General features: G+C 52.6%; 1 protein-coding gene across 1 annotated transcript in view; it reads left to right on the top strand.

Moving 5' to 3' along the window:
* The window catches only part of TSNARE1 (t-SNARE domain containing 1), a 121,394-nt gene that overhangs the window by 33,521 nt on the left and 67,623 nt on the right, over positions 1 to 20,250 (top strand). The window contains exons 6-9 of the mRNA XM_012648003.1: positions 4,826 to 4,916; positions 8,653 to 8,745; positions 9,244 to 9,300; positions 20,041 to 20,199. Of these exons, the coding sequence (XP_012503457.1) occupies positions 4,826 to 4,916; positions 8,653 to 8,745; positions 9,244 to 9,300; positions 20,041 to 20,199 (400 nt within the window). The remainder of the gene's footprint in view (positions 1 to 4,825; positions 4,917 to 8,652; positions 8,746 to 9,243; positions 9,301 to 20,040; positions 20,200 to 20,250) is intronic.

The raw sequence follows: 20,250 nt of genomic DNA, 5'->3' as shown, positions 1-20,250 counted from the left end.
ATGCAGAGCTGGCTTCTTGGGGATATATGGGCTTTTGTAAATGAAATGTCAGTGGCCATAGGGCTTCAGGTGCAATTTGATCAAGGCTTTAGTTCACATGGTTTCTCTTGGTTGTGCTGGAACATCATATTTGCCCTCAGGCCAGGTTCTCTCATGGTGACAAAATGGGTGTTGTGGTTCTAGGCATCACATCTGTATTCCACTTGTGACTATGGAGAGAGGGGCTGGCTTCCTCAGTGCGGAGCTAGAGTTTCCAGCTTTGGCTCATTGCCGAAGCAGGCCGGGGCTAGGTGTGGGTCATGGGTTCACTGGCATAGGCCTTGCTGGGTGCTTGGATCACAGGACAGGCATCATGTATTGCTGGAGGGCTCAGGTGCGGTCATCCCTGCCCCCTCCACTCAGTAAACTGCTTGTTCCCCCAGCCATGTGAGCCAAGGTGACAGATCAGGACCCTCCCCGCATGGTGGCTGAGGATGGGCAAGGAAATGAGACACGAAATGGGGGCTTTATTTGCTGTCTTTATTGTAACAACTAACTAAGGATGACTGATGATAACAGTTGTTATCATTACTCTACCCTGACTCTGACAGTGAGAGCACAGGACATCCCTGGACTAAGGGTTGCACTGCTGGCCCCGGTCCCTTTCCTGTCCTTGGTGGGCTCTGTGAGGCTGCGGGTATTCCCCAGCTTTCTGCCACTCTCTGCCTCACTGGAGGTGCCTGTCGCAGGAGGACTCCTGCCTACGCTGCCCTCCCAGCCAGGGCCTCCATAAGGCTCTCCTGGGATTTGCACCCTGCCCTGTTGCCACCCTCCCCTCGCAGGGGCATCTCTGGGCCAGCAGGAGCTCCTGGTGTCTGTGTGAAAGTGCCTCTGGGATGTTTCTCAGATCTTGGGGGGATGCTCGGCCTTGTGGACCTCTTGGGGAGCAAGTGTTCCATGGAGCTCCCCCGGCTCATTGTGCAGTGTGGACACTCAGGCAGTGGCCATGAGCTGTCCCTGCCCTTTACGGCCCCAGGGCACAATGTCCACCCAGCCCAGCCAGTGCTGCCACGGGCACTGCTCAGACTGTCTGCTCCTCCCCCTTACCTTTGTATGTCAGCATAAACTTTACAATCAGCTTGTTGATTTCTATTTTTTTAAAAAAGTGTGCTGTAATTTTTATTTATTTATTCATTCATTCATTTATAGAGAGAGATAGGATCTTGCTCTGTTGCCCAGGCTGGAGTGCAGTGGCCTGATCACAACTCACTGCAGCCTCAAACTCCTGGGCCTAAGCGATCGTCCCCCGTCAGCCTCCCAAGTAGCGGGGACTACAGGCGCGTGACACCATCCCAGGCTAATTTAAAACATTTTTTGTAGAAACAGGGTCTCGCTGTGTTGCTCAGGCTGGTCTCAAGTCCTGGCTTCAAGCAATCCTCTTGCCTGGGCCTCCCATAGTGCTGAGCTCACAGGTGAGAGCCACTGGCCCAGCTCTGTATTTTTTCTTTAATCATTTGATAGTGAAGCCATCTGTACCTGTGTATTTGGGGCAATATTTTAAAGTACAAATTGAATTCCTTTATTATATACAGAGCTATTTAGGTTTTCTATTTCTTTTTGAGTCAGTTTTGATAATTCATGTCTTTCAAGAAATTTTTCTGTTTCATCTTAGCTATCAAGTGTATTGGCATAAAGTAATTTGTAATGTTTCCTTCTCATCCTTCTAGGGTTCAATCTGTCGTGAAGTCCCCTCTTTCCTTCTTGACACTGGTCATTTGTACGTGTTTTCCTCTCTCCCGACTTGTGTAGTAGAGCTCTGCAAGTTTTTGATGCTTTCAGAGAGTGTTTTTTGGTTGTAGCGATCATTTCTGTTGCTGATTGGTTTGCTATTTTATTAATTATTGCACCTAGCTTTATAGTGTCCATTCTGCTTCCTTTGTGTGTCATTCGCCAGCTTCTTTAGGTGAACTTTTAGGACATCGGTTTTCTTCTTTCTCTTTTCTGATAGAAGGATTTAAAGCAGTAATTTTCTCTCAAGCTCTGTTCCAGCCACACCCCAGCTTTTGCTTTCTCGTGTTTTCCCTCCGGCGTCTGCTCGCTCCTGGCAGGGGTCTGGCCCCTGGGCTGCAAGGGGACTCTGGGTCAGGACTCTGATTAGAGTGAGCAGGGCGGAGGGTGGAGACTCCCAACACCCTTCTGTTCTGGCCCCTTTCCTCGCCTGGGGTGTCCCCTTCCCTCAGCCCCTTGTCACCCCTCCTTGGGTTTGCTGGTTGGCAGCCTCCTGTTCCCACGGAGCCCTTGGCAAGTGATCTGATGCCTGGGGGGCTGCCAGGCTGGGTAAGGAGGCCTTGTTCGCTTTGATCCTACGCAGTGATCACAGTTTGTGAGGGAGACGGGTTTGAGATGCTGCCTGGAAAGGGAAGCTCTGACGTGTCGCAGCACAGGAAGTAGGCTGCCCTGCGCTCGCACCGATGGCTCCGGGAAGGTGTGGGAGGGGTGGGAGCACCTGCCACGGCTGGGAGCGTCAGGGGTGAGGTCAGCTCTGAGCAAGAGTGGGGCGTGACCTGTCTGGGGCAGGTGCTGGAGCCGGGCCAGGCAGGAGCACTGGTGGCTGTTTCTGGCTATCAGTGGCCCAGGGCTGGGCGTCCCACGCGGTCTGTCTGGGTCGCTCTGGGCTAACAGGAGCAAAACATCAGGGCAGGGAGTCATGTGGCTCAGTAAGGAAAGGCAGAGAGACCCGTGCGATGGGAGTGGAACCAGCAAAAGGGGCAGATGCAGAGGTGAGGTCGGAGGAGCAGAGGCCCTGACTGAGGGCCAGAAACATCTTAGAGGGACCTTGGCTCTGACCAGGATGAAATGTGGGATCAAGGTGAGCTCTGAGGTGTGCAGTGACATAGCCAGACCTTTCCTTAGTGGGTCGCTCAGCGTGCTGTGCACGGAATGCATGTGGCGCCGCGGTGAGTGGGGTGGGGACAGGAGGCTGTGCAGCATCCCTGGAAGGGGAGGAGGGGGTGAGGAGGCTGTGCCACATCCCTGTGAGGAGGGGAGGGGACGATGGGGCCGTGCAGTGTCCCTGGGAAGGGAGGGACAACTGGGAGCAGTGTGGTGACAGGCACATTCTGCTTCTGCATTCTTTTCGGAATGTTAGACCAATTGTTGGCAGAGGTAGCGTGCCAGTGGGCTGCAGTAAGGAATGTAGGACATATGGACAGGACGACCCAAAGGCTTGGCTGGAGGAGGAGGAGGGGGTCACATGAGCTGAGATGGGGACCTCTGTGAGGGGAGTGGGCTGCAGGAGGTGTTGGTATTGGACAGTTGACCGTGTGCTGCTGCTGCACCCCCACGTGGAGCTGTGGGGTCTGTAGAAGGGCCAGTCTGGAGTCAGGTCCTGGCTGGGGACATGACTGTGGGGTGGTGGCTTTCACATGGATTTCAGGCCATGAGGCTGGACGAGGCGACTGAGGTGGTTGGCGTGGGGAGAGCAGGTGTGGGGCAGTGTCTGTGCCTGGCCCCCGGCTCTGACACTTCGAGGCCTGGGTGGGAGGAACAAGGTGCCCTGCGCGGGCGCCCTGGGCTGCATGCCCTGGGTTCTGCAAGCCACGGGAGGAGTCAGGCCTGAGGCGGACACAGCGTGTGGGTGACTGTACGCCCACGTCCCCAGTGTTCCGTCTTTCCAGTCACCTTTCTGCATGCTACGCCCCGGCCCCGCCCTCACCAGCATGTTGGGCTCCCCTTTGGCACAGGGGCGCCCCCATGTCCGTGGGTGCCACTTGCTCCGCATGCCCCCAGGCGGGTGTCGGGGAGGTCCTGCCGCTGCCGTCTTTGCCCGTGACTGGTGGTGCAGGGTCCAGCAGGTGGTCTTTGAGGACCCTCCTGCACATCAGCCCTGAGGCCTGCGGGGCCTGCAGGGAGCGCAGCACTGCCTTGCTGCCTGCGGGCCGCTGGGTGCACCGCTCGGGTCACGAGGGTTCTCCGCTTTCTGCCAGGCTAGGATGCCTTCCGCACTTGGGGGTGTGTGCCCACGGCGGGCTGCGAGCAGGCTTTGCCTCAGGTGTCACTTGGTCCAGGGGGCCTAGGGGACATGAACCTGAGTAGAAGATGGGCTGGTCTGTTCAGTTGCCTTGGAGGTCATATGTGGAATTGTAACCCGGGTCTGCCCCTGCCTCCTGTGTCACTGGGTCTGCACACATGGGAACAGTCTCACTCAGGCCCCTGCAGAGGTGTACGGTGGAGTTGAGGACCCTGGGACATTTCGCTGTGGCCACCCTGCTCCGCCAGCTTCCCAAGGAGTGGCTGACCCCAAGGGGGGCCTTTCTGCAGGGAGGGGTCATGGCTGGGCCTCCTTGGTGGTACAGCCGCTACTGCCGGTGGGGGCCGGAGAGCTCTGGGCTAATCTGTGCAGGTTTGGGGTGGCCGGGCTGGGGTGTGAGGTGACGGTCTGTGTCTGCTGTGGGTGTCTGCCCCGGTTGAGCTCACCTCTGCCGTCTCCCCCTCACCCTCATGCCCACTTGCCTCTGTCTTCCCTGACCCTCGTCTCTCTCTGTGTGTCTCTGCCTTTCTCTCCATGCTCTGGCCCCTCTGGGTCCCTCTGCTTCCCCTTCTCTTCCTTCTCTGTTGCTGTCTCTCATCCCTCTGTTTCCTTCGTCATCTTTCCCTGTGCCCTCGCCGCCTCCTGTTTCCAACTCTCCTTCCTGCGGTTTCCTGTCTCTCCTACTGTCTTATCTGTGTGTCTCCCTGGCCCTCTCTTGTCTGTCTCTGTGTTGTCCTTCCCTCTGCCACACCTGCTGGGCCCCTGTCTGCTCTTGTCCTCTCCCTGTTCTGCTCCCTTCTCCTGCTCTGGCCCCAGGCACACGACGCAGCAGGAGACCAACAGAACCATCGCAGCCAGCGCCGGCACCATGAAGCAGATGTCCGAGCTCCTGCACGGCTCCTGCCCGGTATGTTCCCCTGGGAATCTGGGGCCAGCAGTGGGGAGAGGAGGGGAACCCTGTGCCCATAATGGGGAGGGGACGTGGCGGGGGCAAAACACGGGAGGTTGACACGTAGGCTGGCCTGGGACCTGGCTCCACGGGTCAGAACTCAGTGTGCTCAGTCGTTCAGTCACCAGCTATTCCCTGACCGTGCTCTGAGGTCTGGGGCCGCTGGGAGTCCTGCTGTCCTGGGCCTTACGATGGAGTGGGCACAAGAGCGCCCTGAGTCTTCCTGGCTGGGCTTTTCTGAATGGACACTGACGTCTCCCCATCATTAATTTCACCATCCTCATCCCTCCAGTGCCCTCACCTCCCCCACCCCTGCCCCCTTCACCTAAGCCCGGTGTCCACGGCCACCTCCACGTGCGCTTTCCTGTCCTGCGGCCATGGTCACAGTCATCACCACACCTGCCACCACAGCCACCGTCCCAGTGCAGCCAGCCCAGGGCCCTCTCTGTCCCCACCAGCACCCTCCTCCCACGCCAGGTCAGCACACTCCATGTCACCTGTCCACAGCCTGCCCAGCCCCCGAGGATTAGAGATTGCTCACCACAAAGATTAAATGCCATCGAACCCTAGAGTATTACGGAGCAGGCGCAAGCAGACAGCAGTCCACAGCCTGCCCCTGTTTCATGAATAAAGTTTTATTGAAATACAGTCACACCTGCTCATTTACATACTGTCCATAGTTACTTTGGGGCTACAGTGTCAGAGTTGATAGTTACAGCGGCCTGGCCTACAAAGCCTAAAGTGTCGATCTCTGGGTCCTTATAGAACAAGTCTGCTGGCCTCCGCAGAGAATGCACGTGTCGCGCGTGGTCGCAGTGGGTACTGTCCACGGTAGAGAGGCCTCAAATGCAGCGGCCATGCCATGCTGGTTGCAGTGTGGAGTAAGCTCAGAGACAGTGTGCCAATGCGAGGAGCCAGACGCAAGAGAACACACACTGTGTGGTTTTGTTTGCGTGAAATGTCCAGAAATGCGCGTCTTTGGAGACAGAAAGCAAACTAGTGGTTGCGGGATTGGGAGCAGAAGTGGAGAGGGGCTGCACTCGGGAACCGGCGCACTTTTTGGGGCAATGGAAATGTTCTAAAACTGGGTTGTGGCGAAGGTTGTACGAGTGGAAATTATTGAACTGTACACTTAAAACGGATGGATTTTATGGGATCTAAATTAGTATAGTAATAAAACTGGTATTTAAAAAAGTAGCGCTGGTTTCAAAAGTTAGTTATGCTAAAAATAAACGTGATAGAGGAGCAGCCAGTTGTCCAGTGATGGGGTGAATGGAGTATTCCAAAGTCGGGGACTGCGGGAGCACGGGGCACTTTGGCCCCCAGCTGTGTGGACTGTTCTGTGCGTGGTGTGAGCGTCTCAGCTGTGGCTGGTCGGTGGGAGCCGGGGCTCCTCTGGTTCTGCACCCGCTGGCAGGATGTGTGGGTCCTCGTGCAGTGCTGTGGGGCAGCATGATGACCAGCTTCTCCAGGGCTTCGCTGCATTGACGCCTGTGCTGGCCTTTTTAACTTTGGTCCTTGTTCCTTGACTCATGCATGCCTTCATTCATTCATTCATTTGTTCATCCGTCTAAAAATATTTATTGGGTCCTTCTTACGTGGGACATTGTGCTAGGTCCCAGACTATGATGAGCCGTGGTTCTGAAAGGCATTTCTGTGGGGAGGGCGGCTGGGGCTCCAAGCGTGTCCTGCCCCCGGCTGGATCTGAGCTCTGGTCTTTGTGGGTCCAGAGTCCGTGTTCCCATCTCTGCATGTGTCATGAGGGCAGTGACATCAGAGCTTGAGCTCCCTGCTCCTTTAGAGAGACCACTTTTCCCCCGAGGCAGCCTTCCCTCTTTCCTCCCACCCACTGCCCATCCATCTGTGAAAACAGCGGACATTCACTGAACGCCTGCTCTGTGCCAGATGCAGTGAGGGTATAGATGAGATGGGGTTCCCTCTATCAAGGCCCTCACGGTGTTGTGGGGGGACACACTGTGAGCCAAACAGCGTCCTTGCCCCAGGGCCTGGGCAGGGTACGATGGGGCTCATGGCGGGAGTTAGACTTGCTGCATGTGTGTGGCCTTCTGGAGGACATTTCAATGGGAGGTCTTTAAGCCTGGTGGAACCCAGCCCACAGTGAAGCGGTGGGGAACCCAGCGGTGTGCGGGGGTGCAGAGTGAAGGGAAGAGGGCGCTGCTAGTCCCAGCAGGGCTGGGTGTGAAGGGTCCCTGGTGCGTGGGGATGGAGGAAGGGCACCCATGCCCCTCTGTTGTCCAGCAAGTGTCTGGGATGCGATCCCTGCCTTGGGCTACTCTCAGCGGTGGCATCGAGGAGGGGGTGTGGCTCCCCTCGTCCTGCTGGACTCCAGGGGATGGTGGGGATGGTAACAGCTGCCATTGCTGCCTCATTGTTCAGTGAGGGCCGCCAGGAGTTGGGGGTGATTCTCTAGCCCTGCTGCTTCCGATGATATGGTGTGGGCATCCCGGTGACCCTAGGCTCCTGAGGCTCCATGTGGCTGCAGGGCGGCATGCCCAGGTTCACACCTGGCTCTGTCCTTCCTCTGCTGGCCGGGCCTGGACCAGGGAAGTCAGTGCAGCCTGTGTGAGGGGCATGCACGACAGCGCGCTGCTGTCTCTGGGCAAGGAGGGTGCACTGCTGATCGTGCAGAGATGACGGGAGAGATGACAGAGCTGGAGCTGTTTTCCTCAAAAGAACTGAAGCTCTGCCTGGGCTCCTGGCTCTGTGCTGGGGGACACGTGGTGCCAGTGACAGGAGCCTCACTGGACACTGACACAGGCTCCACAGATCTGCCACCAGGGGAGTGGCCATTAGGCCCAGATGCCACCAAGTGCATTAGAGAGCTGGTCCTGACCCCTCCTCTGCCACAGGCTTGGGTGGCAGGGCAGGGCAGTCGTGAAAGGTGAGCTCTGAGGGCCCAGGGGACAGGTCCAGGTTGGACCTGCACAGAAGCCCCAGGCAGGGGCGGGCTTGGTCTGTGGCCTGAGAGGCTGGCTGGGTCCTGGTGGAGGGCCCGAGTGCCGGGAGCTGGCGAGGTTTCACGGGCAAGAGGCAGGAGGGCGGACTGCTGGCGTGGTACCCTCAGCACACCAGAGCGGGCAGTGCTGGCTGCAAGGCCCTGCTTGTCCAGTCCCCCCGGATAGCGTTTCTCCAGCACCCGCTCTGTGGCAATCTCTTTGTGGGCGCTGAGGTGTGGTGGGGAACATTCTAGCAGGAAGGGCTGGGAGAGGGGGCAAAAGGCAGGATGTGGGGGAGAGGAGGCAGTTCTGATGAGACGTGGCCCCGCCATCCATGTGACCTCAAGCAAGCCGCTGAGGACTCAGGGCCACAGTTCCCTGTGCTGTGAAACAGGGATCATAACACGTCCAACTGAGCTGGGGAGCGCTGAGGCCAAGTACATGTGCCTAGAGTGGCTCCTGGGTCCCGTGGTCTGTTGAAGATGACTTAGAATTTAGTGGTGATGGTGTCCATGGGGACACTGGCTGTGCCTGTGGAGATGGGGGTGACACTCGGGGGGAAGTAGATGGTGATGAGCCCACTTCTGAGGGCAGGAGTACATGACGATGGTGAAGGTGAGAGTAGGGGTGGTGGGTGCGCTGCCAGGAGGGTGAGAGGGGCAAAGGAGCACTGGGAACTGAAGCCCCCCAGGGCCGGAGGGGCCTGGGGGCAGGGCAGGGCCTCAGCCCCTTGTAAGCTACACCTTCTATTTGCCCAGGAGCGCCTTCAGCTGGACCGGCTGAAAACGCAGCTAGCAGATGCACTGCAGCGCTACGGAGTGGTGCAGAAGGTGAGGTGCCAGGTGGGGGTTGTGGGCCAGGTGGGTGGGCCTGGGTCTCTCGAACACCACACCAGCTGGCTTGTCACTGGGTTGGCCTGATGCAATCCCATCCCCCAAGGCAGAGGAAGGGCCTTCCTTGCAGACATTCTGCAGGTAGCCAGGATCCCGTGGTATACCTTAGTGTCTGCCTCTTAAAGGATGTTTACCTTTGAAGTACCCCAGAGGTGACCTCACAGCAGCCTCGTGGGAAATAGGAAGAACAGATCTCATCCTGTTTTGACAGGTGAGGAAACTGAGGCCCCGGGGGCTTATGTGCATTGGCAGAGGCCATCTAGCAAATCCCTGCAGAGCCCAGCCAAGAACCAGGGCAGCTCCTTTCTCTCAGAGAGTCGATCAAAGGTGTGTTTTGCTGAGTCATTGTCTGATACCTTGTGTTTATCTGACCTTTTCTTCTCTCCGCCCCACCTTTTTTGTTCTTCCTTTCTCCTCTGGTCCTTTTTCCAACAGAAAATTGCAGAGAAGTCCAGAGCACTGCTTCCCACAGCACAGAGGGGCGGCAAACAGGTGGGTACCAAATATTTACCACGGTCAGTGGGTGTTAGGGGATAGCACAGAATCCAGTGCCATTTGTGCTCTGGGGAGGGGTAGGAAAGACCTAGGGCGGGGACCTCATCTGAGGGGTCCACCTTGATGAACAGCCTTAAAACATTGGCGATTTCACCTTTGGGCTCTGGTGCAGTGCCTGCCACAGGGCAAGCTCCCAGATAGTGACTGTGGACGGTTCCATGTGCCGTGCAGGACTGACTGGTGTCAGACCAGCCCTCCTGCCAAGAGCCTGTAGGACCTACATTAAATACATATGCACACATTGAGACAGACACACACACAGATACACGAACACAGATAGACACACAGAGATCTGACAGGCTGGAGGTATCAGAGAGCCACTAGGGCAACCTTGAGAGGCAAACATTCTAGAATAATCCATGTTCATCTTCACGTCCTTTCTACCTGCTGGGGCATTTGCCAATCTGTGTCTCAGCTTACCGAGACTGAACAGAGGTGGTGGCTTGGAGCTTTAATGGTCTTGTTGGGCTGGGGAGACAAACGTTAGAGTTCAGGGCTGCTCAGAACCAAAATCCTAGAGAAAGGGGATTGCAGCACTCAACGCAGTGTCCCTTGAGGCATACACTTGCAGATTCATAAGCAGTGCGTGCACATCGTGAGAGCCCGAGGAATCAAGCCAAAACAGTTTACAAGAAAAATTAAACAGAAATTGAGGCACTCTCAGAGTAATAAAGAGATAAAAGTTGGAGTTCAAATCTCGCTCAGAAGGAGGAAGTCTTGTAAACACTACAGATTTCATTAGAGACCCTAAAAGCTTAAGGTAAACCAGAAATAGACCAGCCCTAACAAAACATGAGACACAACCTTGAATCATGTCTATTTCTGTCTACTCAAAGATAATTGAGTCTCTTCTGGAAGACGATTCAATGTCTAGAATCTTTCTAATTTTTCATACATGATGCCTGAGATTTAAACCAAAGTTGCTAGGCATGACAGGTAACAGGATCAAATTACTAAAGCTAAGTAAAGGTAGTAAGTAGAAACTGATCTACAGGTGATACAGATACTGAAATGATTGGACATGTACCTTAAAATAACCACAGGTTGAGTATTCATAATCCAAAAATCCAAAATCTGAAACTTTTTGAGCACCAACATTATGCTCCAAGGAAATGCTCATTGTAGCATTTTGGTTTCCAGATTTTTAGATTAGGGATGCATATTCGGTAAGTATAATGCAAATATTCCAAAACCTGAAAAAAATCCAAAATATTTAGCACTGTGGTCCCAAGCATTTCAAATAAGGAATATTCAACCTGTATTATTAATGTGTGAAAGAAAATAGATGAAATAGCAGAGACTTTTACCAAAGAACTTAACATTTTATAAAAATAATAAAAACGGGAATTCTAGTATTGAACGATAGATACTGTGACTAAAATTAATTCAATAAATTGGCTAAACCTCAAATTAGACAAAGAAGAAAGGATTAGTAGACTAGAAGGCAGGGCCTAAGAGAACACTTATAGTGGAACATAGAGGAAAAATATTATAGAAAATCTACAAAAGCATGTCGTTGGAGTCCTAGATGAACAGGAGGGAGAGAGAACGGACAGAAATAATATTTGAAGAAGTAATGGTTGAGAATTTTCCAAAACTGTCCAGATACTTCAGGCCACAGCTTCAAGAAGCTCTATGATAAATAGGATAAATTTATCCTCTTTTTTAAAAAGCTACCCTTTACCATTGCATAATATTAAATAAAAATTGGAAAAGAAAAGATAAAAATAAAATCGTAAAAGGAGATTAAAACCAGAAAAAAAATCTTAAAAGCACATTAAAGCTAGAGAAAAAAGTATATTATTTTTATAGAGATGCAAGACTGACACTTGACTTTCTCAAAAGAAACAGTGGGGTCCATGAGACAGTGGAAGCACATCTTCAAAGTGCCCAATGAAAATAACTACCAGCCTTCAGTTCTGCATCTCGTGAAAATATTCTTCAGAAATAAAGGTGAAATGAAAACGTCTTTAGAAAAACAAAAACTGAGAGAATTCATCATCAATGGGATGCTTGCAAAGTGGAAAAAGGAAAGTGATCCCGGAGGGAAGCACAGTAACAGGGCAAGGAACGGGGAATATGGAAAACAGGAAATGTGGATGTGTCCAAATTCATGTTGACTGTTGAATAATACAACAATTTTGGGTTTTCATATATGGGTCAAATGTACCGTCGACAACTCTAGCACAAAAGACGAAGAGGAGGTTAATGGTGTGAAAGCATTGTAATGTCCTTGCATCATCAGAGAAGTGACAAAAATACTAGTCTAAGGCAAGCTGCAGTAAGCCAAGGATGCATGTGGCATCATGTAGGTAGCTATTAAAGCAGGAATTAATGAAATATAAAAAATACATGTAGATGAGTTAGCAAAGCCAAAAGAGTTGGTTCTTTAGAAGGATTAATGAAATTGTTAAACCCCTACAGGATTAATCAAGATGTAGAAAGAAAATACAAATTATCAGTTTCAGGAATGAAAATAGGCATATCATCACAGATCTGACAATTTTTTAAAAGTAATATAAAGATATTATGAACAGTTTTATGCCAATAAATTTGACAACTGAGATGAAATATAATTTTTTTTTAGAAAACCATAATTTACCAAGATGTGCAGAGAATCTGGAAAGTTCAATATTTATTAAAGAAATCAAATCCATAATTAATGAATATCCTACAAAGAAAACTCCAGACCTAGATGGCTATACTGGTGAATTCTTCTAAGTATTTGAGGAGTAAATAACCCACCAATTTACACAAACTATTAAAGAGAATGTAAAAAGAGGAAACACATCCTGTGATTTATGCCAGTCATACCTTGATTCCAAATTATTGTGAAGATGTCACAAGAAGGAAAGTAACATATCAGTCTCTCTCATGGACATAGAAGCAAAAATTCTAACCAAAATGCTAATAAAGTAAATATATGTAAGAAATATATAAAAAGGAGGATATATCGTTATAAAGTAGGGTTTATTCTAGGGATGCAAGGTTAGTTTGCATTCAGAAACAATTGGTATAATTCACCATTTTAATAGAATAAGTGATAAAAGCTATACAGTCATCTCAGTGAATACAGAAAAGCATTTGATAAAATTCAGCTCTAACTTAAGGAAGCTGAAGAACTCTTGGCAAGCTAGGAATAGATGGGAATACCTTTAATCTGTTAAAGGGTATCTTTAAAAACCTTACCGTTAACATCACACTTACTGGGAAGATACTAAAATCTTTTCTTCTGAGACTGAGAACAAAACACAGATGTCTAGTACTATTGCTTCTATTCCCATCATACTAGGAATCTTATCTAGTGCAATAAAGCATGCAAAAAAAATAAAGGTATAAGGATTGGGAAGAGAAAACAAACTGTACTTGCAGAGAGCATGATTGTGTACGTGGGAAATAATCTGTGATGTGCTGTTAGAATTAATAAGTACGTTTGACAAGACTACTGGAACTAGGTCAATATACAAGAAGACATTGTGTATGCTAGCAAAAGACAATTTGGAAATGAAATTTAAAAAGTGATACCATTTATAATAGCATCAAAACTAGAAGAAATCTATGAAGAACTGTTTAAGGCTGCTATGCTGAAAACTACAAAGCATTACTGAAATTACAAAAGATCTAAATGATGGAGGGGGCTACCATGTTTATAGAGATGTCAGTTCTCACCAAATGAATCTATAGATTCAACACAATCCCAGTAAAATTCCAACAGGTTTTAAGCGTGCATGTGCATGTGTGTTTAAATTGTCAAGCTGATTCTAAAATGTATATGGAAATATGAATAAGACTCAAAATAGTGAAGACAATTTTGAAGAAAAACCAAAGTGAAGAGTTTACACTGCCAGGTATTGGAACATGACATGAAGCACAGAAATGGAAACAGTGGTGTTTGTGCAAGGCTAGACAGACCGACAGCCACAGGACAGAATGGATTTGGGATGCAGACCCACACACAACGTGATGGCCGGGTTTGTGGTCAGGTGGACTGCCCCGCAGTGGGAAGTAGATGATTTATTCAGGGCTTGGTGCTTCATCACTTGAATGTTTGAACTGAAAAAAAAAAAGGATGCTTTACAAACTTTAACTCACTCCGTGCACAAAAAACTCTTCCAGCTGGATCATAGACCTACATGCAAAAGATAAGACAACACTTCTAGAAGATACCAGAGAAGGCTACCTTCACATCTTTATGTGGGCAGACATTTCTTACTCAGAGGCACAAGTGCTAACTGTAAAGGAACAGATTGATAAACTTAGGTTTGTTAAAATTAATACACCATTAAGAGAGTGAAAAGGCAACCCACAGGATGAGAGAGGGTATTTGCATGACACATATCTGAAAAGGACTTACATCCATGAAATATAAGGATCTCTTGTAAGTCAGTAAGAAAAATGCAGACAGCTCTATCTGAAAAGAAAAAAGAGTAAAAGCCTCAGGCATATTACAAAAGAGGATTTCCAGTTGGCTAATAAGCATATGAGCATGCATTGGATATTAGTTGTCAGGAGCAGGGAAAGTAAACCCTTGATGCTCTGTCACTACACACCACCTCACACTCACCCAAAGCACTAGAAGCAACGTGAATAACACCTGAAAATGCCAAGTGTTGGCCAGAATGTGGGGCAGCTGGAACTCTCATGTACTACTGATGGCGGTATAAATGCACCAACACTGTTTGAGAATATCTACTTTGTAAAGCCCAATGTTTTCTTACCTTTGATTTTGCAGTTCTACCCAATGGAGACATGTATACAGTTAGCCCTCCATATCCGTGGGTTCTGTATCTGTGGATTCAACCAACAGGTTGAAAATATTAGAAAAAAAATTATGGCTGTACTGACCACGTACAGACTTTTGGGGTCATCATCCCCTGAGCAATGCAGTATATCAGCTGTTCACTACACAGCATTTGCGCTCTGTTGGGTGTAGTAAGTCATCCAGAGGTGATTTAAAGTGTGTTGGAGGATGTGCATAGGTTATATGCAAATGCTATGCCAGTTTGTATCAGGGATTTGAGTATCTGCAGATTTTGGTACCTGTAGGGGTCCTGGGACTAATCCCCCATGGATAATGTGGGAAAACTGTATACAGTCACCAAAAGTCCATGTAAGAATGCTCATAGCAGCACTATATGCAGTGGGAGAAACCCGGGAAGAGAGCCAGTCTGCAGTAGAATGGCAATAACTTGTGCCGAATCCTGAGTCCTACAACAGGAGACGGCAGCAATGCAAAGAATCATGGCTACCAAGGTCCACCAGTGACACCTCAGTCACAGTGTTGAGTGAGTCACAACCACAGAGGACTTACCATGTGATTCTGTTTCTGTTGAGTTCAAAACCAGGCCAGACTGCTTTCTGGGCAGGTTAGAAGCCAACACTGGGTTTTCCCTTGTTGGGGGCAGGGTTAGAGGGAGGCTTCTGGGGTCCCGGCTGTCCTGTATCTCTGCCGGTATTTCCTTTGTGAGGATTCATAGAGCTGTGTGCATCTCATCTGGGCATTGACCTGTAGGTGTGTTATCTTGCATAGAATTTTCTTTTAAAAGGGATGGGAATGGTTCACAGTGCTTCTGAGAAATTAAAAAGGTTAGATTATCTCCAGAAATTTTGCAAACTATAAATGATGAGATGATATATATACAACCTTGTTCAACAAGGACTCTTGCCAAGGACATGGGGGCTGCTGTTTGCAGGCTAAGTGGTCCTGGCAGAAGCGAGGGGCGCCTGCCACCCCTTGTCTTCCTGGGCTGGGCGTGAGTGTGAGCCGCGCAGTCTCTCTGGAGCTGGTGATCTTGGCCGTGGTCCACTGTGGCCTCCAGCTGGTGCTAGGGTCATTCTTAGCAGCACCTGGGTGCCTTTGGGCTGGCCCCTGTCCCTGGATAGACCTGTGATCGTTCAGCTTCAGAGGAACAGCCCACAGTGGCAGGTCACGCTCTGTCTTTGTGCCAAAATTGGTGAACTCAGCATAGATCTCAGCAGAACTTTGTGTGTCCTCAGGCCACAGAATTAAAAGCGTGTTTCCCTTTCACAGGCCCGTGGGAAATTCCCTAGTCCTGCTTCTCTGTCCAGGGCATGGGGCAGAGAGTCGCCCTTATCTCTCGAACCCAGTCCTTTTATTTAACGTGGTGCCAGGGGCAGCATTGCCACAGCCATGCAGCTCTGACGTTCCGGCTTTGATGAGAATCAGCCCCCGTCAGCTGCATAGTCACTTGCTATCTGGAGAAACCAGGGGCCTCCCCTGGGGCTGCTAAAAAGAAACTGCCCTTCCCAAAGTGTCCGAGTGCCTCTTGCCCTGACCCCCACCCTCCCACCAAGGCCAAGTGCCTGAGAAAGTGATTGTTTCCCAGAGTTACTGAGAGCCCGGGGACGCTGGCTGTGGTCTGCACTGCCACCCCACTCCTGGCCCGCCCTGGGTGGAAGGCAGCCTCTCTCAACACCCCTCATCTCTTCTCACGGGAAACGTGTGCAGCTCCTTCTCCAGCGGTCACTCTGGGGCCTGTGTTTCTACCCTACGTGTCAAAATGAGGACGCAAGCCCTGGGCCTTGGAGGAGGAGAAAGCCTCCTTTGTCTGGCTGCCTCCTGCGCTGGAAAACCATCACAGGGCTGTCCCCTCCGCGCCGGCCCCAGCACCTTGCCAGCAAATCCCTAATCCCAGCTTCCGCGCTAAAGACCCAAATTGAGCCTTTGTGAGGAGAATAAAGGGGCACTTTGTGAGCCTTTCAGGAGGAGGGCTGCGGGGGGGATTGGACGGCTAAGCCATTTCTTCCTCCCCTGTCTTTTGTCATGTGCTGCTGGGGAGGGTGGGCTCCTGGGTCCCTGCTCTTCCTGGCCTGGCCTGCGGAGGTGAGGGGGACAGGCCCCTGCAGGATCTCCTCGGGCCTGCACCAGCCCCACCGCCTCCCCTGGACCTCCAGACCGACCGAGCCTAGGCCAGTGTCCCTGTGCCCTGTCCCGCCTCCCAAGCTCCTCCCCTCTTTATGTGCAGGAGGTGACAGCGAGCTGAAGGCACCAGATCCATGGCGGGTCTGTGTGGGGGGCCTGGCACCCTCTGCCCTGTTTGTGGGAGCTTCCACTGAACCCCAAATGCCAGGGAAAGTCTCAGTAGAACATCTTGTGACACTTTCTTCCCCAGCGTGTCTGACTCGCTCGTGTTTACTGGCCCATAGTATGTCATCATAGGAGTGGGCCGGATTTCCTGCAGCTCCCTCTCCTGTTGGCAGGGATTTGCTGTCACCATCCGGCTGAGCGAGAGCTCCTGCACCTCTGACCTCGGGTGCACAGGTGGGGCTACTCTGGGCTCCTACCTCGTTGTTTGTTGTGTTTACTTGGGGCTTTTAGAAGCCCCAGCCCAGGCAAGCCTCAGGCCCCCAGGATGCGGGTGGGGCAGGGACCTGCGTCAGCTGGGCTCAATCTCAGGGCACATCACTGTTGGGTTGTGGAGTCTGCGCTCGGCCCCCTGCTGCTCTCCAGAGGCTCATGCCAGGTCCCGTGGGAGGAGCGTCCCTGTGCTCCTGCCTCACAGCACTTGGGAAGCACAGGGCCTCCTGCTTTCCATTGGAGGCTTTAAAGTGGCACATTGTTGTCATGTGTGTTTCCCTGTGGCTTCCCTGTACCCAGGGTCCTCACTCACCGCGTTCTCTCCTGGAGTTGACTCAAGGATGTGAGTGGTGTCAGCTCCATTTCTCAGAAGTGAAGACTGAGGCTCAGAGAAGTTGAGGGACCTGCCCAGGATTGCGCAGCAACGAGGGGGCAGAGCTTGCCCCGTGGCCCTCACCAACTCTGGAGAGCCCACGTTCTCAGGCGGGTTGCTCCTGGTGGGAGTGAGGCGTGTACTCCCGCGGTGCCCTGCAGACAGGATTGGCCAGAGGCGCGGCAGTGTGCGCTGAGCACAGAGTGCAGGGCTGTGGGCGGCGGCGTTCCCATTCTACAGATGAGGACTCTGAGGCCCAGAGAATGCACCTGCCTTGCCTGGGTCTTGCAGCTGGCGCCAACGCTGGGGCCGGGGCCAGGGCCAAGGTTTCTTCTAAGAGTGCCCTGGAAGCTCAAGAGGGGCTGGAGCCACAGAAGGGAGCCAGCGGGGGTTGCGGGCCTGGCGCGGGGCCAGTGCCTCCCTCCCGCTGCCACCCCCGGGCGCTGCTCACTTCCTCCCGCCCACGCCGGGAAGGGGAGGTGATAATTACTGCCTTGGACAAGTAGCGCTTGTCAACAGATTTTTTAGATCTTTTATTTTATATTCATCTATCCACGTATTTATTTATTTAGAGTCTTCTGCTGACTTCCCCCCGCCGCATTAGCGTGGTATGTAGGAAGAGTGTGGGCTTGGGAGGGAGAACTGGGTCGGCGCAGTGTCAACTGTCCCACCTGTGGGACCTGACAAGCTGTCCCTTTTAAATGAGGAGGCCATGCCCACTTCACAGGGTCCTGAGGAAAACTGGAGACAAGATGTGGCACCTGCCTGGTCCCTCTGAAGGCTCGTGGTGGCTGCTGTTGTTACTGTTGGTCCCGCCATCACCAGCGAGCAGTCTCAGGCAGAACCGTGGGACCCAGGGAGGAGGTTGCCCTGCCACCCTACCCTGTCCCTGGATGCAGTCAAACAATTACACAGCTTTCATAGCCTCACGCACCCTCCCGGGGTGACTTCTGCCAGAAACATACTGAAGCTCTTATTTGCGGGATCCGCTTGTTCTGTGCCCAGTGGGGTCTGTCTGTGCTCACTCGGGGTTCTCACCTATCCACCCACTCTTGCCCCAGGACCTGGCACAGGGTGGGCACCATGGGCCCCACAAAGCATGCCAGGAAAGACTGTCCTTTGGATTGTGTTCTGGAGTCTTCCTTCCTGCTGCCAAGGGGCAGTCCTATCCCCTGTGCCTCCCTGCTACCTGCCAGCAGAGAGTCCTCAGGCCTCAGGAGGCAGTGGCATCTCACAGGTTCTGGAGACAGCATGGCCTGGGTGGGCTGCCCTTGGGAGGCAGTGTCTGCAGGGGGCCAGGCAGGCTCAGTGACTGTCTCAGAGGGGAAGGGGCTCCCGGTGGCCTCCCTGAAGTTCTGTGGCACTTCTGCTGACATGGGCTCAGCCAGAACAATGCATGTGACCACCTGGGCTGCACGGAGTAGTGAGGAGGCCTTTATCTCAGGCAAGTGTCAGGGTCCTGTAATGAAGGAAGGAGCGGAAAGTGAGCAGGATGTGGCCTCTGCAGCCTCCTTGCAGGGCCGAGGTTAAGGTTCCTGGGGACTTTTGGGAGTTCCGGGGCCAGCAGAGGCCGGTCTGTGAGCAGATACCAGTGCTGCCTCACAGCCTCCGTCCCTAGCTGCGCCCACACACGGGAGGGCACCACAGGAGTTCTGGACTTGAGTTAGATGAATTGGGGGTGGCAGCCATGCCCCACTGTCTCTGTGTGCCCAGCACTGACATCTGGAGTGGCCCGCTGAGACCCTGCCTCTTGGCCTGTGTGGATGGCTGCCCTTGGCAGGACAGCGCTATCCCTGGGCTGGGCAGAGGTCAGTGGGGTCTGGTGGGAAGGGGAGGCAGAGAGGCTGCCTGCTGCACCCAGGCCCAGCCCAGGTGCCCACTCCCAGTCAGTTCCATGCCGTCCATACCCCAGACCCCCCAGGACAGTGCACAGCAGGCAGGGTCCACACCTGAGAGGCTGGGACCCAGGCGAAGCTTGCCACACTGCCCTGAGGGCCCTGCTGCGAAGGCAGACATACCAGGCTGGCCAGGCCCCTGTGCTTTGAAGGAGGGCATTTCCCAGAACTGGAGAGAAGACCTTGATCATGCCTTTCACAGAGGGCTGGGGAGACTGAGTCTAGGGTCCGCAGGGATAGGCAGGGGCAAGGGGGGCTGTCGTCGAATCCCAGGCTCTGGTGTTTGAGCTGGAAATACTCTCCAACCCTGGGAATCCTTTCCTGGTGTGGCCAGTGCCCCAGGGTCTCAGGTGGAGGTCTGGCAACCCCAGATTATCCTATCAGAGAGCAAATGGGGATAATTGAAGGGAAAGGCACTATCTTACTGAATTTCAAAATTTGGTGAATTAAAGAAATCAATACGGAATGAAGACAAATTGAAGAAAATCTCTCAGGCTCCCCTCCCCAGTGGTCCAGTCCCATTGGGTTCCCTCGGGTGGTGCTTGTGCCCTGCCTGCAGCCCCTTCCTCTCCAAGCCTTGATTTCCACAGCCCCCAAAATGAGAAGGTAGAATTTGTGTTTACGTGCAAAGGGGCATTTTTCTGTGGGTTTACAGAGGGGCTCGTGATCCCCAAAGCTGGGGACACGGGGTGGGCTGTGCATTCCCTGAGGTCAGGGCTGTGTTTTGCTCCTCCATGTGTCCTCCCAGCTCTGCGTCCGGGCCCAGGACATGGTGGCCCAGGCTTGGGCTGAGGGCCGTGGAGCAGAGAGCCTGCCAAGTGCTCCGCAGCTAAGCCTGGGATGGCCAGAGGGGGGACATGTGCTGAAGGGCAGAGGGCCAGTGTCCACCCATCCTGGATCTTTGCCCGCCGTTCACAGCAGCCCCAAGCTTCAGCCTCCTCTCACACCCCCACAGGTACAGGTGTGGGCCAAGAGCGTAGGGCAGCCCTGACACCCAGAGACTCTGGAGCCTCCTCTCATCTTGAGATCTGCAGGAAGAAGACTGTGGCCTGGGGCTTGGTGGTCACAGGGTCTGCCTCTGTTGTCTGCAGAGTCCCCAGGTCCCTTTTGTGGAGTTGGCCAATGATGAGAAGATCTTTAATGGGGGCGACAGCGTTTGGCAGAGCCAGGAGCAGGCGCTGCTTCCGGATATCACGGAGGAGGACCTGGAGGCCATCCGGCTGCGTGAGGAGGCCATCCTGCAGATGGAGGTGAGGGCCATGGCGGGGTGGGCTGTGTGAGGAGGCCATCCTGCAGATGGA

Source organism: Propithecus coquereli, unplaced genomic scaffold (assembly GCF_000956105.1).
Source record: "Propithecus coquereli isolate 6110/MARCELLA unplaced genomic scaffold, Pcoq_1.0 Scaffold28, whole genome shotgun sequence".
Taxonomy (NCBI): Eukaryota; Metazoa; Chordata; class Mammalia; order Primates; family Indriidae; genus Propithecus; species Propithecus coquereli.
The sequence above is the reverse complement of the archived record's forward strand: the minus strand, read 5'-3'. Positions and strand labels throughout refer to the sequence as shown.